This window comes from Thunnus thynnus, chromosome 15 (genome assembly GCF_963924715.1).
Source record: "Thunnus thynnus chromosome 15, fThuThy2.1, whole genome shotgun sequence".
Lineage (NCBI taxonomy): Eukaryota > Metazoa > Chordata > Actinopteri > Scombriformes > Scombridae > Thunnus > Thunnus thynnus.
The window spans coordinates 15,208,834-15,236,183 of NC_089531.1; the positions used below are offsets into that span (position 1 = coordinate 15,208,834).

General features: G+C 39.4%; 1 protein-coding gene across 12 annotated transcripts in view; it reads right to left on the minus strand.

Annotated features, from left to right (window-relative positions):
* Positions 1-27,350, minus strand: part of ptk2aa (protein tyrosine kinase 2aa) — a 68,682-nt gene that overhangs the window by 17,595 nt on the left and 23,737 nt on the right. The window contains exons 3-22 of one of the 12 annotated variants that reach the window (XM_067612816.1): positions 27,055-27,299; positions 25,570-25,739; positions 24,081-24,168; positions 23,796-23,875; positions 23,295-23,357; positions 20,425-20,479; positions 14,246-14,386; positions 13,515-13,592; positions 12,438-12,545; positions 11,756-11,873; positions 11,068-11,098; positions 9,234-9,298; positions 8,739-8,825; positions 6,517-6,534; positions 3,728-3,784; positions 2,678-2,698; positions 925-1,022; positions 724-808; positions 524-624; positions 81-196 (exon numbers count right to left, since the gene is read on the minus strand). In XM_067612816.1, the coding sequence (XP_067468917.1) occupies positions 81-196; positions 524-624; positions 724-808; positions 925-1,022; positions 2,678-2,698; positions 3,728-3,784; positions 6,517-6,534; positions 8,739-8,825; positions 9,234-9,298; positions 11,068-11,098; positions 11,756-11,873; positions 12,438-12,545; positions 13,515-13,592; positions 14,246-14,386; positions 20,425-20,479; positions 23,295-23,357; positions 23,796-23,875; positions 24,081-24,168; positions 25,570-25,739; positions 27,055-27,255 (1,781 nt within the window). In that variant the 5' untranslated portion in view covers positions 27,256-27,299. Of the gene's footprint in view, positions 1-80; positions 197-523; positions 625-723; positions 809-924; positions 1,023-2,677; positions 2,699-3,727; positions 3,785-3,964; positions 6,072-6,516; positions 6,535-8,738; positions 8,826-9,233; positions 9,299-9,480; positions 9,578-11,067; positions 11,099-11,755; positions 11,874-12,437; positions 12,546-13,514; positions 13,593-14,245; positions 14,387-20,424; positions 20,480-23,294; positions 23,358-23,795; positions 23,876-24,080; positions 24,169-25,569; positions 25,740-27,054; positions 27,300-27,350 lie in introns of those variants that run through there. The other 11 variants (XM_067612818.1, XM_067612817.1, XM_067612819.1 and 8 more) reach the window with 11 other exon arrangements.

The window sequence follows — 27,350 nt, forward strand, 5'->3', positions numbered from 1 at the left end:
ATCCTTACTACTAACTTTTATATCTCTTCTATGATCATAATTAAGTGATACACATTGTGTGCGTGTGCTTGCGTGTATACCTGTGTACGAAGCGTTTGCTCTCCAGATAGGCCAGCGCTGTGCTGAGCTGGTAGGCAAACAGAATGAGAGTGGCCAAATCCAGACTGTACTTCCTCACCTGAAGGAACGAACGCAACTATAGAGACAGAGAAAGGAAGAGGGACAGAAAAACAGGGACAGAGTAATGAAAGAGTAAGTTTTACATTGAGTATATACAGTAATGTGCATGCCAAGTCAATGTATGTCACCATTATTAGCAGCGTTTTCAGAGACTCATGACAAAACGCTGCCTTGATGCATTTAAGTATTTAATGTGCAAAGGTAAACAGTGTTTTTTCCCCAAGGGCTTATCAGGCCAGGTTTTTCTCAACAGCTTCTTTTGTATAATGTCAATAAATTAAACACACTCTCTCTCTTTCCCTCACACATACACACACACACACACACACACACACAGTCATACCTCTCCAAGAGTACAGAGCTCCATGATGATCCACACCGGGTTCTCTGTGATCACTCCGATCAGCTTGACAATATGTGGGTGGTCAAACTGACGCATGGTCACTGCACGGAAAACACACATTTACACATTCAGCATATTTGAAATGAGTCATAGTTGTGCTACACCCTCTCTCTGTCTCACACACACATACACACACTTACATGCTTCTTGTAGGAACTTTTCTCTGACGCTGTCTGAGGTGCAGTTCTTACAGGTCTTGATGGCGACAGGTAGAGATGGTTTGTCCTGCAGAGCAAACAGCATAGTCATAAATTAGCAGACTATGAATAATACTGTATAGACAGTATCATCTTTATCAGTGTGTGTGTGTGTGTGTGTGTGTGTGTGTGTATTTTACATACTGGGCAGCTGTAGATTCCTTGGTGAACATCTCCAAACTGACCTTCCCCTATGCAGCGACCTAACTCTATCCTGTCTCTCTGGATCTCATAGTCCCGCGCTGAGAGAGGAGAGCGGAGGAGACGAATGTGAAGGAAACAAGAGAAAAGAGGAGAAATGTAGTGGAGAGGAGAGAGTTTAACTTGCTTACCAGCCACATTTGACGGGCTTTTCTTTGACTGCATAGATGGGGTTTAACCAGGACAATTTGGATGGTAAAAGATATAAAGTAAGCCAAACCAAAAAGATTGTCCTTGTTGATAAACCCACTAACTGGCAATCAGATTAGACTAAAATAAACCATAAAATGTCTCCCAGGTTTGCAGAGTAAATTCCCTTCCCCTGACACCTCTAACTAGACAAACTTTGACTTGACATGCATACTTCAACACAAAAACAAACAAACACACCGAAATACGGTAAACCCTGTTAACAGGCTAATGTATGGGGTCACAAACAATCAATGTTCACATGCACACCAGAGTCCCATCATCACTCCTGTTCATTTCTGTACTGACACGGAAACAAGTTGTTCTGAATAAGATCAATATTAGGAATAAAATCCAGCATTCAGATGACTGAACACATGGGTGAACTGTGTGCTGAAATAAATGCGTACTAGACTGAAATTAACTGATTTGCGAGAGCTGAAGAGTATTCTGTACAGTCTGTACCTTGCAGTAACGTTTTATATTCAGTGAGTATGTCTGAAGCAATCTGAATGAAACCGGTTGTTTTTGCAACTGAAACTGACATTTAAGTGTTATCAATATTTCCTCATTTTTGAAACATTTCAACAGAGGCGTATTAATGTCAGCTCCCAACCAACCGCAGTAAAAAAAAGGACTAGAAATTTGAACTTGAGTTCAAGAGGTTTATGCAGGACACTGATGAAGAGAAACTAATCCTGTAGACTTAATCTGTTGGGTTAAACGAAGCTCTGCTGTTTGACTCTGCCGACCGATAAACACAATAAAATACCAGCGACATAACCACAACACATTCCATCACAAGATTTACTGCAACGAATCCATACTGCAATCCGCTAGCAAGGAACTAATAATTGCTTCAAACAGAAGAAAACCCACAGACACTGAAAAAAACATACAACCACTGTGATAAATCAAGTAAAAAAAAAAAAAAAAGAAGAAGAAGAAAAGATATCCAAACCAACAGGATGGTGAAATGAGAACCAAGCCAGTAAATAACACAGATGCTGTGAGGTTGTTTAACTTCATGTTACCAAATTCAGATTAAATTGTCAATGAAGCAACATCTTGCATTGTTTCTGGATTGGCTCTCTCTTTCAATTCTAACACCCGACCCAAATAAAGTGCACTCTACAAAACACCAACAACCACAAATCAACAACAAACTGGATATAAGATCCATTGAATATTTGCATTTTTCTTTGCCGGGCACTAAAGGTCAAAGAAAACATCCTACTATGGTTCCAACTTCTCCAAAAAAAAAGCTTTATTATTGAGAGCATGACTGGTGTAAATCAAGAGGTTGGGTAGGTTCTTTGTTTAAAAAATTTCTTATAGCATGGTGCGCTAATTAGTTTTAATGAGAAATGATGACGAGACAAATCAGCTGCTTGCTAATCGAACAATATCAAACAATTTGATCAAGTGCCTGGCAAAGAAAAATACTCACAAAAACGTAAAATCAAGGCATTTCAGTAGGACAGAAGGGAGAGACGGGGAGTTTTACCTTCAACTACTCCATAGCTGACTGTGTTGGCGATGGGAAAAAGAGGAAGAAAGAGAGATGAAGAAGAGGGGAGAGAGCCAGACAGCTGCTTTAAGGTTGAAAATAGCTCAGAAAACACACACACACACACACACACATATACAGACACAGACAATTTACCCATTTTGCTCCGGATCTGATGTCCACTAATGAAAGAAAAACTGAGCTAATAACTGCCATTATATTATTAAAATAGTAAGTTCACCATACAGCTGTTGCAGTTATGTATATATTTATATATATAGCAGACAGTCTGACATGAACACACATACAAACTCAGACTCAGAGTAGGAAAATATGTCAGATGTCTGCAGAAAGTCTGTTTAGAGGAAGTCGCAGAAAGACGACAGAATGAGACAGAGACCAAAAAAAAAACAAACAAGCGAAAGAGACAAAGAAATAAAGACAGACAAATATAGCAAGACAAAGAGAGATAGAAAAAGACTGTGGGAGGAAAGGAGAGCACAGTCCATTTTTCAAAGTTGGCCACGCAATCAACAATATAAGTGCTCTGTAGTGGCCAAAACATCCACATTATGAGTATTGGAACAGTAGCCTAAAGGCATCATTACTCACAGAGGTTGAGCCAAAATATCAACTCGATGTAGTTCGGGGTTTTGACTGACATATGAATGGTTTTGACAGATGTAATGTGTCTCTAACCAACTGGTAGGAGTAGGAGTTGCAGCCTCCAGCCAGCGTCTCCACTGTTTATATAAGACAGTCAAACTGGCCTGACTTTGATTAGCCACCACCTAACCGAATGTGGTTTCATGTAGCTTCTTAGATGTTCCCTGTTTTGAGTGTGTTTCTTGGAAAAGAGTCACACCACACTCTGCTTACTAGATAGCAGAGAGAAATTGATGTTTGTTTGAAAGTGCGGCCTGTTTAAAAGTGGCATAACGGTGAAACAGCTATTTCATTGTTCTTCTTCTGCCGGTACAGCAGAAGCTGACATATTATTTTATTTAGTAGATTAAGCTAAAAGAGAAGTTGGAGTAAGTTACTTACTGGAGGGCATGGTGTATGTGTCCTCTTCATCAACTATCTCAGCATAGTCATCGGTCTCTGTAAAATTACACACACACACACACACACACACACACACAAACAGTAATTTAATCTCAAACATCACAAGAATACTAAAAGCATGAGAGAATAATAAGGAAAAACAAAAACACATGTGCTGCATGGAAGTCTAAAATAACACAAACAACAGGACAAACATGCACATGTTGATTGGTTTACCGTGCGTCCACTACAGTTTGAAGGGTTCCTCACACACAAGTACAAACATGTGTGCAGCAAAAAAAACAAAAAAAACACAAATTGCACAGAAACGTAAAAACAAAAAGAGCTAACTCTACCACCCTCCCAGTTAACTCTAACACCCTCACAGTTAACAACAACTGCAAAGAAACACCCACGTAGCTCCTCTCTTTCTCTCTCTCACACACACACACACACACACACACACACACACTTGGCGGAGAGTGTCAGCTGAGCATGTGTTGTGCATATCTGTCTGTATGAGAGCAGCTGGGTTGAAGGGAGAAGCTGTAGCGGTGGAGGAGCGAAGGGAAAGAAAAAGAGAAGAGAAAGAAAGAGGGAGTTGAAGAAAATGAAAGATGGAACAGGAAAGACAAACCAGCCATAAAGGATAGAGTAAGAAGGAATGGAGAGAGTAGAAGTGGTGCGTCTAGCTGTCATGTAAACAGATGGTAGCATTTAGGAACGAATCTGTTGCAGAATCAGACAGATAGGCAGAGAGAGAAAAAGAGAAGAGAGCCAGCGGGGGGGCAGAGGGAAAGATGGACCGAGTCTATCCTAACCAGATGGCGGTGTTTAAATAAAATCAGTGTGCAGACTCAGCTGTTAGAAACAAGAGTCAAACATCTGCTGTCCTGAATGTTACCCTCACAGCTCTGCTTGGGATTTATAAGGCTCTGTGGGAACGTGTCCCTAAATTTATCAGAAATCCTTCTCTAAAGCTTGTGGCCGATTTACTCGAGAAAACCTGCCATGCAGAGTAAGCAGGAGAAAGTACTACTAGCTAGCAGTTTGGTTGCTAACGCAAGGCTAGCTGAATAAACACTGGACGGTTGTCAATGTAAATGACACTGAAAAGTGTTTGCTATTATATATTAGTGCCTAAAGGAATAGTTTGACATTTTGGTAGCCGCTGGTTAGCTTAGCTTAGCATTAAGGTAGGAACAGGGGGAAAACTAGCTAGCCTGGTTCTGTCCAAAGGTAACAAAATCCACCTTCCAGCACCTCTAAAGTAAATAAGAGTATTTCCGCATATGCCAAACTATTCCTTGCTGCTAAGGCTGGCTCATGACTGTAAAATAACATGAATGAAGCACTGTAGGATAATAAGGTTTTAGCTATTATTGCTACCATTACTTAACATGTACACTAGGCCAAAGGAGCAGAGGTTGGAAAAAGTTTAAACTTCTAATCAAACAGGCATGACCGTTGCTAAATCATCGCTGTGCATGATTTATATTTCACATGAGTTTAAAGAGGAAAGGAAAAGTCTTTAATGCGCCTCCAAAAATATCTTCATATGAGCTAGAGTAAATGCTGCGGCTCCACTTGCTCTGTTGCTACTATTAAAATGCGTTTTATTGGATAAACTGATCATAAACAACGTAGCATTTCAATGAAAGGTGGTTTTCATTAGTCATTGTTTATTTGATAAAACTCATTTCAGCAACAGAAAAACAGTGACTTTTTTTTTAGTACAGTAAGGCTTATCAGTGTTTCCGTATGTGCGATAACAAAAAGCTTCCAGCTGACTTCAAACCGATCAAACTTTTCTAATCTGTTAATTGCAGTTTACTTAAAACATTTTTAGTACTTTATAATGCTATTTTTTTAATGCAGATTTGTTAGTTTGTTCTCCGAGATTCATTGTTTGGATCACTGAATATTCACATCAATGTGGTTTGGGATAAAGAATCGACTGTTTCTAAGTTTGACTCCGGTCTCTTTCTGCTTTCAGTGGAGGGAAAATGTGTATATATGTGTGCGTGTGTGTGTGTGTGTGCGTGTGTGTGTGATCTAGTTAGCCCATTATAGCAAGGAATGCACCCGCTCTTGAATCCAGCAAACCTCTCCCTACTCTGTGCATGTCTGCATGAGTGTGTGCATGAATATATGTGAGTACATGTGTGCATGACTTTGTGTGTGTGTGTGTGTGTGTGTGTGTCTGTGTGTGTGTGTGTGAGGCCTGTGTGTAGAGAGAGAGAGAGACAGAGAGAAAGGTTTGGAGAAGTTCCCTTAAAGAGAAATACCACTTAATTTACAAATTCTGCTTTTTTGGGGGTTGTTCTTGTGGTTAAAAGCAGACATTTTTCAAATTTAGCGGTAATCCACTTTAAAAATAATCACAAATAGACACAGAAAGACACACACACACACATCATAAAATACAACACTAAAATAGTAAGCCACTCTAGCTACTAACAAGATGAGAATCATTTCATCTACAACTGATTTATTCATGTTTCCAATCAGTGAAACATGAGAAACAACACAATCAGCTAAATAATCATTGCATTGAAATCATTCTAAATGATTTCATATCATACGTACAGATGATACAGCACATACACACGTAGCGCCATTGTTAAAGGAAGGAGGAATGCATGCATAAACATCCACACACACACACACCCACACACACACACACCAACGCTACCCTTTCCCCAGGAAGGTGCAGTGTGTTGGTGCAGAGAGGACAAGAAAGAAGGGAACAACAGAGAGAGATTGATAAACAACAGCATTAACTTTACCATCCCCACTAAGATCTTCTGCAGGGTCCAGGAGAGCATGCAGGAAACGGGACAGCAGAAGAAGAGGAGGAGGAGGAGGAGGAGGAGGAGGAGGAGTAGGAGGGAAAGAGCAGAGAGAGAGAGCAAGAGGGAGAGAGAGAGAGAAAAGCAGGAGGCAAGAGGGAGAGAGAAGAGAGAGAGAGGAGAGGTTAGAGCATGAAAAGCCTTGAAACAACATGAGAGATGTTGCAGGATCTGCAAAGTCAAACACTCAGCGAGCAGTTAGTTAAGATCCAAAATATTTCCAGCGAAAAAGCTGAGTTAACAACTTCCATTAATGCTGTGCAGACACATGGAGGTAAAATGAACAAGTGCAAGAAAACAGTGACATTATGCAAGACAGTGTTTAGACTCCAGTATAGCTTCAGTGAGATATGCTGTCTGTGTCAAGCTGTAAATATTTGTAAGTCAGAGAGTTAATGTATGGTTAGCAGCAGAGTTTAACATATGAATTCCAGTGGTGGGTTTTAAACTGTGAGCAGCGTTGGATCCTCAACACCATTTATGCTTGATCAAGGCTCCCAGCATATCTAGAAAATTGTTCATTTCAAGCTTAAGAAGCATTTCCCAAAAGCATTGTAATTTAAGATGCTTAAATAAATGATTGTAGATGAATTTGTCTACAGAGCGTCTAGAGGAAGCTCCATGATCAAATGACATGTTTCACTGCGGTTTTCATTGTTTTTGTTAATTTTTAAGTCTACTTTAAACACGACCACTTGTGCTCTCTATAAAAATGAGTGATAATGTTTAAAATGAACCAAACACAGAGACACAACTATACAAATAAAGCTATTATTAGAAAGCTATGATTGCCAACAGACACACACAGCATTTTCATTTTGAAATCCTAAAAGTGGAATGTCCGCTGTGCCTGCGTGTCACATTTGGAGCCTCCAGCTGAAACAGTTTGGATCGTTTGTTAAAGTTTCAACAACTAAACAGCTGCTGTCCAGATTCAGGACTTTGCCTGAGCAGCAGTCCTGCTCCTGGTGACAGCTGCCAAAGCCACAGATGGAGACACAAAGACATACACTCACTCATTTAGTTTGTCATCCTTAGTGCAGAGCCCTGTAAGTTTCATGTCTTTACACTGTCCTAAATATTGTTTTCCTCACAGAGAAATAGAGGTGCTATTATTCTTAGCTACAGAACAACACCTCTGAGCTGGTAGCGGACACTTTAACAGATCCTCTAAGTGAAGAACAATCTCTCCAACCACTGGGCCACCCTGCCACGAACTAAGCTCTGCCCCTTTGAATTAACTGACATAAAACACTGAAAATAATCATTATAAATAACCAAACTGTGACCTCAACGGCAAGGCATGTGCTGAACTCAGACATGAGAGAAACCATTTTACTCTGTGTGTTGGTACAGGGCCACTTCCAGTCACATCATTTAGTTGAATAGAAGTTAAAAAAAAAAATTTTACAAAGAGGAAAATGGAAAATATTATTGGCTCGAAGACTGAACCCTTGTTCACATGAATGAGAGGTCAAATGTACAACTGGCTACTAATAGTAAGAAAAACTATTATTAATGCATCCCAGACAACCCTCAGGTTTTTACGGGTGATAACTCTCAATTAGAAAGTTCAAATCAAATTGTTTTCCATGTGTGTCCCGGTCTCTTTTGGAGAGCTTTGGCTTGGTTACGTGCAGCAACACACAACCAGTTATTGTGGTTGAATTGTGTTTTTGCGCATGTGTGCAGGACTGAATTAGTAAAAAGCAACCAGGCAGTGAGGACAAAGACAGTTTAGTAGAAGAGAGCACCCTTAAAAATAAGTTGGATTGTGACGCACCAGATAAACGCGATTTGCTACAGTTATTAATACACAAAAAACTTTTAATTTTATATTGAAAATATGGCAAATGCCAAAATGGCTTCAAAAACTGTGCCAATATCATGAATGCTTTATAGTCTGTAACTCTCAGAAACACAGCTGCTATAAAGTATTCAAGAATACTAAATTATTCTCAAAGAGTTCATACACAATAAATTTCATTGTGTAATTTTATTTCAGATTTTATCAGTAGGTTGCTTCCTCCGAGGTTTTTTCTCTCTGTACTGCAAACATTCCCCAATAAGCACGATCACAAATCAGGCATTTTATTGCGCTACATCACAATTTTGTGGATATTCTCCTCTAAAAACTGTCCAAAAAGACCAGAGGATACCATTGGGCGGTGAATCTGAACAGAAGACAAAGGGGAGGAGGAAACGCCGCGCCTTGGTTGGCTTAGGAGGCGTCGATGTCACTAGGTCTTCAGCCAATCAGGCGAGAAAGAGAACAAGAGTGTGAGAGGAGAAAAAAAAACAAAAAAACAGAGTGAATGGAAGTGTGGAGGGGAGATGTGAGAAAGGCAAGGGGGAGAGGAAGTAAACAAAAGAAAGTAAGAAGACAGAAACAGAGATGGAGGCAGGGATAGAGAGAGAAAGAGAGAGAAAGAGGGGGAGAGGGAGGGAGAGGCAGTCCCAACAGGAGGAGAAAACAATGAGATGAGAGGAAAGAGGAAAAAATGAGTGAAATAAAAAACAGATATTGGAGGAAATGGAAAGACAGAGAAAGACAGTAGTTGGAGCCAAGGAAGATATAAGAGGCTGTGCTTATCTCACCCCTAAACCAGCCCATTTGTAAGTGTGTGTGTGTGTTGCATGATTTTTTATCTTACCTGAGACAGAGATAGCTCTTACTCCGCTCCTGACTGCTTCTAATTTTTTCTCATTGTTAGAGACTCTAGAGGGGAGGAGAAAAATAGGAGTAAGTTAGACAAGAATTACACAACAAAATAAAAAAAAAGTGAGCTAAATCAGAGCCTCTTTAACATACATCACTGGTTTTCAAAACCAGATCTCACTGAGAGAATAAACTGTGGAAACTGAGCTCTGTAGAAGAGAAAATGTCATCTGTAAACTAACCCTTACTGTTTCAATTATCTCTCTCTGCCTTTTCCCGTGGTTTCTCTTTTCTGTGTCAGCTGAGCTCTACTACTATCTTTACATCACAGACCACAACAGGCGGAGAGAAAGAGAAAGAGAGAGAGAGAGAGAGAGACGGAGAGTGAAGTGAAACTTAGAGTGAGAGACCGAGAGAAAGAGGAGGAGACTACCCAAGTGTTTAAAAACCCTAAGTGGAAAATATTTGGCTCCTAAACTTATCTCCTTATTTGACCACAGAGAGAGAGAGAGAGAGAGGCAGATTTGAGTTGAAATGACCAAAAGTAAGCAAAAAGCGTGTAGTGAACACACAACGTCAGGCTGCTACGGTCACAGATAAACAAACACAGTGAACTCCACCTTGCAAAAAAAAATTGGGAAGCACCAGTGTTTCCCCTTGAAATCTCTTTACAGGCCTGGTGGTTCTGAGACAAAAACCCTAAAAGAGGCTCATTTTGCATAAAAACACTGAATATGTAGCATTTGGTTGTTCAGTTTTTCTCTCACATTAGCTATTAGTAAAAAGCCTTCTTTTGAATTATGGGTTTTTGGAACATGAAACCTTTTTTAAACTGATAAATTTTTGAATTTTAATTATCTTGGTCTATAAAATGTCAAAAAACGGTGAAAAATGACCATCAATATTTCCAAGAGCCCAAGGTCCTGTCTTGAGATTGCTTCTTTTGTCAAAAACTTGACATGTTAGATAATGATACATGATAGAAAATCTGGAAATCACTAATTCCTAAAATTTGAGAAGCAGACAACAGCTAATGCTGCAATAATTTCCTCAAAAATTGACCTAAATGATTAATCCTTTTTCAAAACTGTTGCCAACAATTTTCTGTCACTCAACTAATCAATTAATCAACCAACTGTTTCAGTACTACAATCCATTCCAACATCATTCCAATGTGTTAAAAGACAGACACAAAACACAAAAGAAACATCAAATTAAACTATACAATGTTAAAAATCTAAATCTAAATTACATTAGTATGAACTGAAACAAAACATAGAAATCCACATTAAAACACCTACCTACAATATTAACATATTTATAGGGGTGCCCTGGTTGCCACGCCGACCATAAACTGCAACATCTTGAGTTTCTCATCTCTCTCCCTCATTTCCTGTCATCTCTCTACTGTTGACTGATAATAAAGGCATTAAATGCCCAAATGTCCATTTCTGGGAACTTATGTAATGGCACTTTTGGATAGTTTTCTAGCAACAGCAGATTCTCAGAAACTGATTTAGTCTGAAGTAGATCTTCTTATAGTTCTTCTTAAACAAGGGTGTGACTCTAACTAGCCCTTTTTATTTCCAAAGAACTCTGATGTCACAATTTTCCTGGTAATAACAAACACAGAGTATAATTGTGTGTGCTTATTTTAACTTCTGGTAAGACTGTAACTGGTAGAACCAAAAGGTAAATCACCTCACAGTCAACATGCAGTCTTTCTTTGAGACAGACAGGGGAATGATCGATCGACTTATAGCTCTGATATAAGACTGTTTATAGACTTTTTTTAATGTAACAATACAAAGACTGAGACAGATACTTACTTCGGGATGGAAGGCAGCGCTCTCTCTCCCTCTAGAGGACAGAAACGCACATCATTGTGATCAGAAAGCAATGAATACTCATCATACAAGTAAAACATGACCTTATATACAGTACAAAGGATATATAATATATATATATAGAAGACTGTTCTGCATAGAAGATGCATGAGAGGAGATACATTTAAAATACAACCAGTTTATGTAATGTAGCGGACTGATGATTCAATTCAAGTGCACTTTACTAAATAGAAGAACTGCACAACTAATTTTATTTATTTTTAAATGTTTTTTTTAAAAGAGCATCTCATTTAGGCTCCATCTATTGTTTTCAAAAAACACTTAATAATTAATAATAATGATTAATCAACTGTAAAGTTAAAGCTCTTGTGATTCTTCAGAGATTATTGTAACCTCTATTAATAATAATAGGATGAAGATTATTCCTGTAGCCAATCATTGTCAAACTGCAAATTCCCAACACATGTACCTTTCTTAAAGGCCAATACTAAAATTTATAGAAATTTCTTTTAGAGGAAAAAATGTTATTTTGTTACACATACATTTCTTTTAATTTAACATATTAATAGGGTTTACAATGTCTGAAAGCAGATAAATCATCGGTAATATTTTCACGTTTTTGCATGATTCAGAGGGACTGGACAGAAAGGAGGGAACGACAGGTCCGTACCTTTCTGAACTCTGACGATGAAGGAATGAGTTTCCATGGTGATGAGCCGACAGTAACCGTCGATCAAGTCAGCCAAGTTCTCCGCCATGGTCAGTGATGCTGTCGTAACTGTGAGAGGCTACACACACACACACACAAACACACACACAACGGCAGGCCTGTTACAAAGAGCCATTATCTCCAAAGACAGACACATACACACTTACACATAACAGTCCAGTGGGGGTTTCCAGCGTCCACTTATGTTGGGGGGAAACTTCTCTCACTCTCATACTGTTAGTGTGTGTGTGTGCGTGTGTGTAAGTAAGTCCAATACTATAAAAGCCAATAAAACAAAAACACCACTCATACGGCAGTGGGTGTTACGAAACCATTCCTCTGAAAGAAGAGCCATTATGTGAAATCTATACATGGAAAACAATTACATCATCTCTGTGAGCATCTCAGTCACACACTCAGCCAGACGGCAAAGTACCAGAGCTGTAATGGATACAGAGTATCGTAGTTCTTTAGTGGCCATCATGACTAATAAAATATTAGCAGAAAAGCCACTAGAGAGTGCGAGAGAACTTGTATCTTACATTCTTCTGACCATTTCATTCTTTAATGAAACAACATATAAATGTAAATTAAGTAGCTTAAATGTAAATACACATAGTGGGACAAACAGTAGTAGTCGTACCTCAGCAGCTCCTGCTACGTTGAGCTGTAACATGCCTTTCCTGTCCTTCTCCTCCATAGCAGAGTACTGGATGGACTGAACTTGGTTAAAATTAGCTAGATGGGTGGGCTGCAGGCAGAGAGAGAGAGAGAGATTTAAGAGTTTAAATTAAAACATTAACTATAATAAATAAATTCTTATGTACTAATTCATTTGATTATGAATGCATGATATCTTTGGCTGTCATCTAAGGTGTCAAGCCTACAGTAAACACAACTGTGACATCAAAAACATCTGGTTTAACTCCAAAAACTACTCTACTGTCCATTTCAAACAAACATGTGAAAAAGGATCAGGCCTGAAGATATCTGAGGATGATTGGAGTCATATATGGGAAAACCAGGCTAAGACTACCAATCAAGATCCTGGTGAGAGTTCTGTTTGAAAAACATAATACGATACTTTGTGACTCCAAAGTGGAAATTTAAACAGTGGTTGACAGGGACAGAATGATTCCTGGAGGCAGTGTGCTTAAAATAAATGGATGACTGCCCTCATATTTTTTGGGCTTGCCCTTTAATTTTTCCATATTGGTAAAGGATTGCACAAGAAATAATTATTTTTGAAACAGAAATTAATTGCTCTTTTGTCACATTATTCCTGGGCAAAGTCCCGGATAAAGTAATGGCACAGGATGAATATCTCTTTAAAATACTTTTAGCTGCAAGCAAGAAAGCAATCATATGCAGATGGTTGCAGGCAAACTCCCCAACAAAGGACAACTGGACTCCAATTATCAATTAAATAAACTGTATGGAGATATTTACCTTCACCTTAAGACTACAATATGATCAAAATGAAAAATACTGGAAAAAAAATGGTCTACATATGTGTGCATATAGGATGAAATCTGTTAGATATGTATTCAAAAGACCCTGTTCCTGTACAAATATTATGTTGCCTATGTCAACCCGACCTTTTGCCGGAAAATATCAGTAAAAATGACTTTTGGGATGCATAACAGCGGTGGAAACTATTCACAAAGTGTTTGAAACCTGGCCGTAATGTGTGATGTATGTGTTCTTGGTAGGAACTCACCGTAGATCCCTTGTCAGTGAGGTAGCTGATCCCTTCCTCTGGCCCAATAGCCAACTCCACCTGGATCACCCAGCTGGACTGTTAGAGAGAGGAAGACAGTTGAAAAGGAGAAAAGTACACAAAGTGGTGATGAGGGGGAGGATGGGAGAATAAGCAGTTGAGGAAAAGATTATACTGGGAACAGTAAATGGTTGGTGTAGATAATAAACACATTGATTGATTAAAGTAAAATTGAAAATGCTTTTAGGAGCCAGCTGCTGTCACTACGAGCAACCACGATGCATTCAGCTGAAAGTCGCCAGTTCACACGGTCACTGTTATCTGGTCTGTGTCTGTGTTATCTGGTGATTTCAGGGAAATGTGTTGTGGTTGTCGTGGTGACAGCAGCTGTTGAAAACACGAATGTGGGTGTCCTCTTAAAGTCTTAAATTATCGTATGTTCAACACACAAATATTCGTCTGGTCCTTTTTGTATTACATTATGTAAATTAAACGGTGTCGCCAACAAGAAGCATTCACATTTCCTGCCCATTACAACCAAATGCCCGGCCAGTTACTTTCCTCTGGCGCTGGGACTGGTTGGGAAGCAGAAGTGGAGAAAAGTCTGGGGCACAGCACCACATCCTGGATACATGCAAGACCTGATGCCACCAAAAGGGGTCAACCTAACACAGCTAACCAGATCTTTCAGAGTACATCAGGATACAGTAGGGAGTGAATGCAAGACCTACCCCGAGGGCACATTTGAAGCACTCCTTGTCGTAGCGGTAGATTGGTGCAAGTATCTCCAAGAACTTGAGGATGCACTGCTCATCGTTGAGATTGGCCACCTGCTTGAACGTCTGCTGAATCAACTTACGAAGAGTTTTAGCCTGAAGAGAAAAGAGATAGTGGAGGCATAAATCATAGAAAATTCAAGCCATAAACTTTTTGTTTCAAATGTTATCCAGCTGATACAGCAGAAAATATAAATAGGTGAGAAGTAAATGGAAGAGGCCCGAGGGGTTGTGTGTGTGTGTGGGAGGGTGCAGAGTGACAGAGACACTAAGAGACATTGATTGACTAATAGTCCACTCTGGTTCCAATCAAACTGACCTCACCACTTCATTCTAGAGGCACACTCAGTTCAGATCAATACCTTAATAAAGACACATTGATACAGTCAGTTACCACTCAATTAGGGATGCAAATTTTAAGCAATTTCTTTAATCGATAGTTGGCCGCCTTATTTGATTATCAGTTAATCAGCGATGATTTATGAAATACGTTTTTCCATTAGAAAACCATTTTAACCACTGTGTAGGTTAGGATTCTCACGCTTTCTCCCCTCGCCTCCACACATTTGGAGGATGTGTGGGGCCAGAGAGTATCTGAACAGGAGGTGGCAGTATTGATAGCTCTGTCCTCACACCGCAGAGCGCAAGTACTTTCTGTGGTGTGACAGGATGGGGACATGGAAGTACACAACGGTCAGGTCTACAGATGTCAACCAGTTGCCTGGATGTGACGAACAGCAAGAGCGTTGGGGCTTTATAGGGGGGAGGGTGCTGCGCGGTAGCTACCTCCTGATTGAGTGGTGAGTGCATAGAGGTTTTTTCTCAGATGCTGAGCTGGAGCCTTGTTATGGTAAACCAATAGCGAAGCCCATTAGAGGACAGAGCATATAAGACATAGAACTGGCTCAATAAAATCTAAAGTATTACTTACAGAAAACAGCTGCACAACTTATATAAATATAAATATAAAACATGTTACCCCAGTCTCCCAACAACAGACTTCAGTCTGACTGATTTAATATAAAATAATCTGCACACCTGATCTACATGACGGAGTGATGTGTGTGTTCACTGTAGCTAACGTTAGCCCAGCTGCTGGAAACAGCTGCTCAGCTGGACAGACGTCCTGGGGATGAACAATACTGTTGCTCCGACTTTATCTGTCTATTTACTGCCACCACTAAAATGCATTCATACTCAAAGCAGGGGAGTGTTGCTTTTATGTTGATTTTGTTGGAAGCATATGTGATTAGAGTCCTGCTGTCTGACACTCAGCTCTCAGCCTGCATTAACCAAGCAGCTGCTTCTGTTGAAGATGTTTGTTTAACAACGGCATGAGCCTCAGGTAGATAAACTGTACAGCTGCCAGACAACAATTTGGTGGAATTTTCACAACTTTATCAACAGGACTGCCTCAGTGAGCAGAGCAGGACTTGCTGCGACTTTTTTCTTCCTCAGAGGGCAGGTAGGTGCGTTTGTTTTACAGTTTGTGCAGCCGTTACAGGTGGTCACCAAACACACCTGTAACTCAATCTCATTAAAAAGTGAGAGGCTCCACCTGGTGGTAAAAACACATACTACAGCAAATCTACACAACATTTTCTGACAGTTACACCACACATCCCTCGTCTTCTGCATTATCCATTAATATATTTTTAATGAGTTAAATTATTAACAGCAATAAACAGATAACCGATTAATCATTGACATCCTTACATTCATATAAAAAAACATCAAAGTCTGCCCCGAGTATTACAAGCACACTATCAGATTTCGATCTTTATAGGTTTGTTCGGTCACCAGGTTGTAGACAGATGGGGAGCTGACATAAAGAAAATCCATCTAGGAATATTATTCTGCCATTTACAATCCTCTCTAGACATAAAGATGCACAACACACACATACATGCAATGTCATATATAATCCTCTCTATCTGATGTGCTGTATATCTAAAACCACCATGACTTATATTGAGATTTACTGACAAATTACCTTTTTGATCCTTTTCCAGCCTCATATAATTAAGCTTGCGCTTTAAGACATATCTACAGACTAATGCACAGAATTATGAACATTAAATATACTGTAGGTGACACACACTCAGTACATGATGCGAAAATAAACATTCACACACAGTGTACGGACTATCCCAAGCTATAAATAGCTCTCTGTATATAGATTAAGATTAAGATTAAGATTACAGGAGATTTAGTTCAGTGCAAACCAGGCTTAAAAAAAAAAAAAAAAAAACAGATTTACAGTAGGCTGGTACAGTACAGTAAGGTCATTCTGCACAAAATTAATGGGCAGTTTAACAGTTAAAATTACAGCTAAAATAATAAATTGATGCACTGATTTTAGAGCTGCAACAATTAGTTAAATGAAAGAAACTATTTTTATATTCGATAGTTGTTTATATTCGATTCAGTCATTTTTCAATCAAAAATGCCAACATTGATTTGGTTCCAGCTTCTCATTTGTGAGGATTTTCTGTTTTTCTTTGTCATATATGACAGTGAATTGAATATCTTAATGTTTGGGATTGTTACTGTGGGCTCTCAGAAATTGTGAATGCCATTTTTTCACTATTTTTTAACATTTCATACTAAACAATCAAATTGATACACCAAGTAAATAATCGGCAGATTAAACTGTTAGTTGCAGTCCTAAGTGTTCTGCTAACTACAAATGTAACTTGGACACAAGCAACTGACTGACCTCAGATGGGTCTAGACAAGTGGGTTTGTAATGAATATTTATCCTTAATTTTATTTCTTTTATCCATTGTGCTATTCATACATTATTTCAGCATTACAGAGCCTTTTTATTTCCAGCTGTCTACTCATTAAGTCTGTGGGAAGCGTACAAACACACACATAAATGCATGTAGGCAGACACATACACACACATTCATCTACAGCGTCCCTGTGTGTTCAGCTCTGTGTGTTTGACATTTCGACAGATGTGAAAGACAGATAACAGACATATAATTACAGAATATGATTTATTTGTGTGTGTGCGTCTTGATAGGATCACTGTTATAATTCCTAGAATTCCACCACACCACTCGAACACACACACACACCAGGATATTGTCAGTCCAAAGTGTCCACCCTTCCTGAGAGGAAGTACTGTGAGTAGATATCGCTCTCCCCATCACTATGCTAAGTGTCACTATGGCAACAGGCTGACCAGTTATATCACTTTGCTGACCAGTCGCGGCACTTATACAATATGTTTTTTTAAATTTTCGTAAAATCCATCAATCCGTTTACAGCAGGATACAATCATGGTGTGTATTATTGTTTCCTTTACAGTGATTTGTACCAGCAGTGGCTTGATGTAGTTTGAGGTTTTGTTCTAGTTTTGTTTCATTAGGCTGCTTTATGTCTTTACTGCAGAGAAGTCCAATATTACTCTGTGTCAAAGTGGCTTGCTTTTTCACCGACATAAATGTGATGGTACATCTAATTATATGCTGTGTCTTCAAAGTTATACTGACTGAAATGAAGTCTCATTAAAAGCACACTCCACCGATTTAGCATTGAGTTCTCCTGTAAGTTGAGCTTCATTAAAACTCACAAGAAGGATGAGAAAGCTGCAGAAATAACTGACCTCACTGTTTTCCCAGCATACAGTTACTGTCACCCTGCTGGTTTGATTCCTGATATGTTAGCCCTAACCTCCTGTTAATGAATGACTGCATTATTATTTTTCCATTAAGTCATTAATCCCATCGATGGTTGGCCAGCATGCCGACCAGTGCTGCATACAGCCTAGTATATTTCTTCCAACTATTCCTTCAACCACATATTAATTTCTTGATGACTCATATGTATCTCATTGCAGTGTCATAAAATCATATTGTGACACTCCTTGATTTCAGAAAGCGAAATAGTTATTCAGTAGTGTTACGTATCCATCGAGGGAACCGGCTACTCGACTCAAGCTGGAGCTGGTTGATAAAACTTTGATCTCCAAAGCTCCCAAAGGTCAGTTTTACTAAACCTGCTGCCCGGCCTGTCGATATAAATGAACAGACTCTGCTCTTTATAAAAGGTTTTCACCACAGCTACCATCAGTCACCGTTTACTACCACAGCCATCTGCTCTGGGGTGCGTGCGTGCGTGCGTGCGTGCGTGCGTGTGTGAAAAAGTGGAGTCCATTGAGAGAGAATAATCCCATTAAATGACTACCATTCTCTTTCACCCTAGTGGACAGCAGCAACATAAATGACAGCTGTGCTCTCTCTCTCTGACACACACACACACACACACACACACACACACACACACACACAAATCTATGCGTGTGCCACAGAAAGAGCAGCAGATGTGTCAGAAACGTATCATTTGTATATCATCGTTATTATCATTTAACGGCTATTATGTGATGGAATTACATATAAAAAATGCTGAAAGACATACACAACAAACTCATTATGGCTGCAGGTAACAATTCATCATTGATTAATCTGTCGACTGTTTTCTCAAATAATCAATGAAATGGTTGATCAATAAAAGGCTAGAAAAGTGCCTAGATGAAAGTTCCTACCACAAAAGGGAACGTCTTCATATCACTTGTTTTACAGCTGAAAGCAAACAAATTTGGGCAGTTTCGCATGAAAAATAGCTTCAACAATTAATTGATAATCAAAGTATTAGCCAAATAATTTTCTGTCAGTTGATTAATCAATATATCAACTAATCGTTTCAACTCTAGGACTGATTTATTAAATAGTGACAAATACTTCAACTCATTCTCAAATCTCAACATCAGTCCAGACATCTACAGTCAAGACCGATCTGCCAAATTCTGGATGCCTGACAGCACATGTGTGTTTGTGCATCTTCATGGCTTATAAAACAGGCCTCGGGGGAGTGAGTGTTGTCATTTTTGCCAACGGGAGTAGACAATGAGGGGAGGGAGAGGAGGAGAGGAGAGTAAAGTAGGTAGGTGGGCAGCTGAATTCAGCACGACTTGACAGACAGAGGGGGGTGCGGGGACCCCAGAAGGAGACGCACAATGACACCTCCCCCTCCCACCTCATTGTTGGAAAGAGAAAGTGGGTTTAAACATGACCTGAGGGTCGCACACACACAAACGCAGTTTCTCTCCCTCTGCAGAGCATCTGTCTGCCCGCCTGCTGACATCAAGACCTTTTCGGGTCACTGGGCCTTTCTTTCTCTCTCTCTCTCTCTCACTCACTCACACACACACACACAAACACACACCAAGAGCCTTCCCATAAACGCGTGCCGTAAATTTATCACTGACACAGACACTGTTCATTATGCAAGCACACCCCAACCATCACATACAAACACAACCTACATCCATCACACTGAAAATTAACTGAATTTTCTATTCTGGCACAAATGACTCGCTTTCTTTTACACATATGTTCATCTCCCACCAAATGATAAAAACTGAATCTGAGTCATGCTCAAAACTAAACAAACTGTGTATATTTTGCATTTTACCCCATTCACCACCAACATAAACCATCTACAGAAGCTGCAGTTTACTATCACGAGTTTTGAAGTGACATCGTTATGGTGATACATTGAGGAGGACATTTGTTTGAGCCTCTGTTAACATGCAACTATACACTAGCAGAATTAATGTATGCTGTTTTATATAATTTTATATGTAATTGTTTCCCTCAAAGGGAATTGTATAACAACTTATCAGGAGTCTAACAAACAGAACAGAGACTGTTGGAACTACACTCATCTTTTCACGTATGAAGTATGTGTCATTTTCCTATTCTGTCTCTTACTTGTCTCTGTTCAGCTGAATTTCCTCGCTTAGTTGGCCAGGATTAAATTTCAATCTTGGAAGAGTCTTGGACTGCTTCACACTTCGTCAGCCAGGCCAGACTGAGTCTGACAACAAATCAAGTAACACATTGAAAAATTTGGCTCAAAAATGACACTCTTTGGTTTTCTTTTGGTAACTGAGTAACACTTCTGGGGGAAGCTGGGGCACTATGACAGCAGCTGCTGAGTGACGACTGAACACTAACTCAACCTGCCAAGACACCAGAGCTGTGCAGCATTTCTTCCACAAAGTCTGTTTTTAGCAACACTACACACACTATTTTGTGTATTTTATAACTCATCATTCTCACCTTGACTGAATCCAACAGGTCTTTTGGGAAAAAACGCCTCAAACCAACATCTTTCCTGCAAAGAGAGACAGAGAAAAATAGGAGGAAGAGAGCAGAATGTTTATTATGCTGTAATTACACTGAGGAATGTTAATTGACAAGCATTTTTTTTTGCCTTTATCTGATTGCAGCAGATTATTTTTTCCCTTACTGAGAAATTACCAACAGCTACAGACAGAAACATTTAGGCAGACGGTAAAACTGAAGAAAAGAAACAGAAAACAGAACCAGAAAGCTACAGTATGACTAAGTGCTGACTACAGAGCACTACTCATCTTTTCCTAGGACATGGGGATGAAGGAAAACAGAGAGAGCAGAAAAAGATAGAGAGAGTGAGAGGCATGGAGGAGTACAAAGAGGGAGACCACAGACACAAAGAAAGATGTGAAGAGCTAAAACAGGAAGCTAGCTAATGACTCAAACTCCTCTGGAGAAAAGACAAGTACAAATAGAGGAGGAGAGGAAGAGTGAAGAGAGAGTGAGGGAAGAGATGATCATTTCTCCCTCACTTCTTTATGATCATAATTTTGGTTTTTTTTTTCTAACTTTAAACGTGCTGCATGTCATCCTAACAACCGTTCTCAAAGTCAGATCTGTCCAGTCTGTCAAACGGTGAACGACGAGCACAAAAACTCACAGATGAAGCACTAAACCATGGGCACACTGATTAAACGCTTTGCATTAGCTCACAGACCACAGGACCTGCAGCCAAACTACACACAGCTGATCACCGACATGCACACATGTTCTGTGGCTGTGTAACGGGAATTAGCTAGTCAGTCGTTTGTTCCAGGAAACCAAACAACAGTGTCGAAATGCAAAAAACAAAACAAAAAACTAGCGTACCATTTGTTACTTGTTATATGCCTGTTAAACAAAATGAGAATATGTTTGATAAAAAAAAATTGCAGCTGGCGATGGAAAGTTTTGTTTTGCAATGTTCTGATTGGTAATGGTTTTTTCCCTTTGATTTTAAAACAATTTCCTTAAAATGTTCAAGAGGTTGCCTAGAAAGAGCTACATAATTTGGTAATAATTATAGAGAAAATGGACAGTGTTAAATCACTTTTTCACTGAACTGCTTCCAATGAATTGCTAGTCTAACCAAAAGAGTCTTTTAGTCAGTTCATGAAGGTCAGGTGAACGTACAGAAAGTTGAAATTACGAATTATATGTTGTATAATTAGACATATATCGAATGAATAGTGAATGGGTTACTTGGTTTTAAAATGAGCTTTTTTCTTTGGGGAAATAAGTTTACTTACTTATTGACGGAGAGTTAGATGAGAGGATCGATACAACTTTCATATCTGCCCATTAAATATTAAGCTACAGAGAACAGCCGTTTAGCTTAGCTGAGCACACAGACTAGAAACAGAGGGAAACAGCTAGCCTAAAACAAAGATAACAAAATCCACAGACCAGCACGTCTAATGTTCACTGATGAAAACGCTCGATGATTAACACGTTTGTGTTTGTTTAATCTGTAGAAATAACTGTGGTGTAAAAACAAAAGGTTGTGATTTAACAAGGGGCCGGGAGTAGAAACTTCCTCAAGTCTCCGTTGGTTGTCTGGCAAGCTCACAATGACCAAAAAAAAAAACCCCCACTGTGACCACAAGACATCAGAAAGTTATTGGTGTTTGAATAAGTGAATTTCCCAGAAAGTTGAAATACTGCTTTTAAGGGCATTCATATTTTTTCCCATAATTGGTACAGAATATAGCTTGTTTTTTCAGGAAACTTCTTGTAAAATGATTAGGGAATTACTCAGAAACTACAGACTCGTTAAATAAAGCGTAACCTTCTGGTCTTTTGCTTCTGGAAGAAGCGGAGGTGAAAAACAGGGACAGATTAAATGGGTGAAATCACTGATGAAGATGAACTGCTAGAATTTTACCAAGGCCAATTCAAAATGGTCAGTGGCCATCGATAATGGCCAACTACAGCTTGGTGTCTCTGAGCTTTAACAGCACTTTCCCCTCTCGCTCTCTCCTTGGTTTAAAATATGCATGACACAACATCTCTCTCCCCCCCACCAATCGACAGAGAGAGGCGGCGAGGGAGAAACGGAGACAAAAAACAAAGAGATGAAGAACATGGGATGAAAGCAGACAGAAATAGAGGATGGGAGCACGGTGAAGAGCAAAAGACAGAGAAGAGATTGAGAGGATGAAGAAGCCAGACAAAGGGATATGCGCGGAGAGCAGAGATAGGAAGACAGTAGGCATTCTTCTCAGTTAATTGGAGAGCTTGTTAGGCTGACAGACTGAAAGAAAGACTTCATTGGAATAGGGCAGCTCATTAGAATCAGACCGGGTTAAAGCCAAGCCTCGTTAAGGCCGCAGTTTGTTCATGTTCTCCATTGACATCCATCTACCAGAGTGCTGATAGTGGATCAACACATGAAGCAAACCAGAGAGCTACAATAGGGCTCAATGAACTAAAATAAAGGGTATTAAACATAAGTAATCATGTGTGTGAATACAGATAGTTAAACTGTGTGAAAGATTTTTCTTCACGCCAGTAACAACATGTCAAATCACAGTTAGACTACAACTAACTACTGTATATATTTTCAAAGATTCGAAACTCTTGTACCATTTCCACACAATTACCTGAAATATTTGTTTCAACTATCCAAACTTTTCAGATTTGTTTTTGCATCCTGTTCAGAAACCTGAGTGAGGATTTTAGGTATTGTGTTTCTGGCATATCTGCTGGGTTACGAAGCATATTTCCAGTTAGAGGAAATGAAGAGGGGATGTTGTGCCAGAAAGTTTGCCAGCTGGAAGTGAGGGTCCTCATTGCTCATGAAGAAAAATACTTACTCCAGTAGTTCATAGTTGGATTTCTTGTCAAGGGCGTTGCCTCTCATCTCTTTGAAGAACCTCCTGGAATTTAAACCAGCGAGACGAAGAGAGATAAGAAGGTCAGCACCACTCACTGTGGTCACACCCACATTCAAATCTTTATCAAAATGTTTCAGGTTTTAAAATTGTTCTCACACAGCACAAAAGACACACCGCAATGAAATTAAAGATGACATCTTTTAGAGTGTTGCTCTGAATAATGAATATCGACAAATGTTGGCAGAGTTATCAGTGTAGCTGAGGGGCAAACAGATTGTTTGACACCAAAACAACTCAAGTTCTCAAAAAGCAACTCAAACGGTCTCTTTATTTGGTGGTTTAGACTAGAATATAGCTAAAATACAGACTTCGCAATGTTTCATAATGACACAAGAAGTTACGTAAAAAGAAAATAGATATCGACACTGCATTGTAAACAAAAGTACTGAACTGGAAGCCAGTGCTGTGAGCATGTCTTACCTGATTTCTAGACAGCCCAGTTTAAGAGCTACGTCTTGCTCAACCTGCTCCCCGATCTCTGTCATGTAATCGTTCTTCACCTGGAAGACACACCACCGAAATATGTTTATAAACAACTAATGTCAGGCCATTTATCTAACACACAAATACACACACAGTCCTACTGACCTAGATTACTGAGAGGCAAACACACACAGTCTTCTAGCAGTGCCATATGTCTCAGTGATCACAGAGATGACATATGTTCATGTGTGTGTGTGTGTGTGTGTGTGTGTGTGTGTTTACCTGGTGGTAGAAGTAACTGAGTGTAGGTTTGTCTTCTGTAAACTGCTGCACAAAGCCCTTTGGGAGATATCGGATCCTTAATTCATACCTACAGAGGAGAGGAAGTAAAAGAGAAGTGGCAAAAAAAAATTACCTACAGGCTGAGGCACAAGATTAAAACATCAAGAAAACAAACAAAAAACATGAAGGCGATGATGGTAAATAGAAGGAGAAGAGAGAATTGAAGGAGGGTGGTAGAGAGGCAGAGACATAAGGAGGTGAAGAAAAAAAAATATATGCAAGAATGTAAATAAGATGAGTAGAAGAGACACAGACAGGCATTGAGAGAGTTGTTGACTTAGTCAGACAAAGCAGGCATCTGGTTCTCTCTCTCTTTATGTCCATAGTGCAAAAGGTCCTAACCCTATAATAGTATTAGCACCACGACAACCACAATAAAGGTACTATACACCAGTGCATTAACATCCAAACTGCCAAACCAATACAACCACAGCGCACCACACACAAGGCCTCCAAACAACACACAATAGACGGGTCACAATGTTTGGCATGACAGCGTTTCCAATAAATCACTTCTGTTGCTTTGGTAAACAATAGAGACGACTGCTGAAGCTAGTTGTTCAGGAAAACAGCAACTTTGTCTTAATTTACAAATGTCTAAGAAACTGCTAATGAAGTGCAACCTCACAGTTTTCCTTGAATGCATTTTCCTCAAGGACCTGCACACACTTGACGTGAACTTAAACAACACATTGTCTCTTAAATCATAACATTTGTGCACCAGAGCAGTTGTGGTGAAAGTATTTAGATCCATTACTTAAGTAAAAGTACTAATACCGCAATTTCAATATACCTCATTACGAATCAGAAAGTAATTCATTCAAAGTCTTACTTAAAGTATTATCAGTTAAATGTACTTAAAGGATCAATGTAAAAGTAAGCTATTATATATTATATTATTAAATTGTTAAGACTGTTGCTTGTTGCATTTCACTGCTGTAGCTGGTCCAGGCGGAGCTAATTCAACTACTTTACACTGTTTAATCTATAAAAACTCATTGTGTATTACGATCTTATTTTATGTTTTGTATGTAAAATCTGTCTAAAATAGCTGTCTAATAAATGTAGTTAAGTACAATATTTCCCCCTGCAATGTAGCAGAGTATAAAGTAACATCATATGATAATACCGATGTAAAGTACAAATACTTTTAGTACAGAACTTGAGTAAATGCATTTTGTTACTCTACTTTACCACTGCACCTCAGTAATATCCTTTTTTTGTCTTCCCCTGCTGGCTGTGTAACACCAACTCTGCCTGTGAGCCAATCAAATAGTTACAAAACAACAGCGCTGTGACAAAAATGCAAATTTTGACTGACATAATACTTATTATGCCGCATGATATGTCGCAGTGACTACAGATCTAAGTGATCAAACAGCCTCGTGTTCAAGACCTTGGTGTACAGACAGACTTTGTGTTCTCTCACCTCCACTCCTCACTTGGTCGTGTCTGTTCATATTTCTCTCTGACGTGGGAAACACCCATATCTGGATGAAGCCAGTGCAGTTGGTCTCTGGATTGGCTGTTGCTGAGACGAAGGCCGAAACATGACGTCCAGCGCACTTTGTGGATGTCTAGAATCTTCTGGATGATTCCCTAGAGACAAAGAGTAAATGATTATATTTTTATATACAGAACTGTGCAAAAGTTTTAGGCATATATGGCTTTTAGGCTTAGATGTTTAGATTCTAAACATCTAAACAATTACACACAGTTTAAAGCAGTTATGAAACTGAACGCTAATAGTATTGGCACAGGTGTATCAGACTAAACTAAGCTAAATTACAATGCCTTTCCCCTTTTATCTGTGGAGGGTCAACATATTTCTATCAATGTGGTAATCTTTTAAATAAAACATATCCAGTGGACAAAACATTTATCCAGTCTATAAATCAGTCAGTCTGCCAACTGTGCTAATGTTTATGTCTGGAATTTTGCATCAGGTCAACAATAACATCAGTCTACGTCTGTGTATGTGTGTAGGTGACTTCAAGCAATTGAACATGACGTTCCCACCCAAACAAGTTGACAGACATCATACACACACGCACAATAATGCTCACAGAACCATGTGTGTTCCCTTGTAAAACGCTAGGGGGTCTGACCTAGATACTGAAGGAGTGAGAGGAGAGGACAGGAGAGGAGAGGAGAGAGATTTGCAGTGGCGCATCTTGTATGACCACTAAAGTTTGAGCAGTGCAAAGTCGTCCCTGCGTCATGGGAGTAGTGGACGTCAAAGCATACTGCTAAGTAAACCTATACTGATACACACACAGAGGGCGTGCCCTGGGGTTAGATGTATCTGCTAGCAAAATATTCTCATTGTGCCGAGTGTCCTTTATCAGAACAGACAGCCAGGACCTTGAGCTGAGGACAAACAACAAAAATCCACCTTTAAAAACTACTGCTGGGGGGCATGAAATCCAGTGCAATCACTCTGCACTAAATATCGCCACTGTGAAGGTTATACAGTTTCAATAGAGTAAGGCTGGTAGTATTCTATATATTTCTTAAACATATATAGATTATTAAAATAATAAAACCTACAATCAATAGATCCAACTAAGTATTGTCTATGAAGTGTGACATATCTTATTCCTCTGTCCCGCAGACCTCCATTGTTATCTGAAAGCTATTGCAAACACAGAAATGTTTGCAATAGCTTTCAGATAACAATGTTGCACTAGATCACATGTTCATTCAGTGCTGTAGTTTATTTTCAGTTGATCCCACGTACATTAACGTACTGCTGTACTATACTCGCCACACTTTTCATGGGATTTGCTGACAATCAAAAACATATAGAACACCAGCCTTATCCTTCAAGACTATCAATTTCATTCAAAGAGATGCCTTCCCTTGTGTTTTTTCACCTTGAAGGGACAAAATCAGTTTGTGTGTCTCCTCTTACCCTGACATCGGTTGCATCTCCGTATCTGATATTGGAGGACCAGCAGCTGTTTTCAGTGTTGGTCTCAAAGTGATGGAAGACTTTCAGAACCCTGTCCATGGAGCCGGCCATGGTTCGGTCTGACCCCCCTGCGCTCAGCCGTGACTTGGCACCTCCCAGAAGGGCATGATTCAGGTTTGGGTCCAGGTAGGGCGTCGCCATGGTTTTCCCTGCTGACACTGCCGCTGCTAGGTGTCTGTCATATTCTGTGGAGAAGGGAAGAGAAAAGCAGAAGTTGGTGAAATGAGAGAGAATAA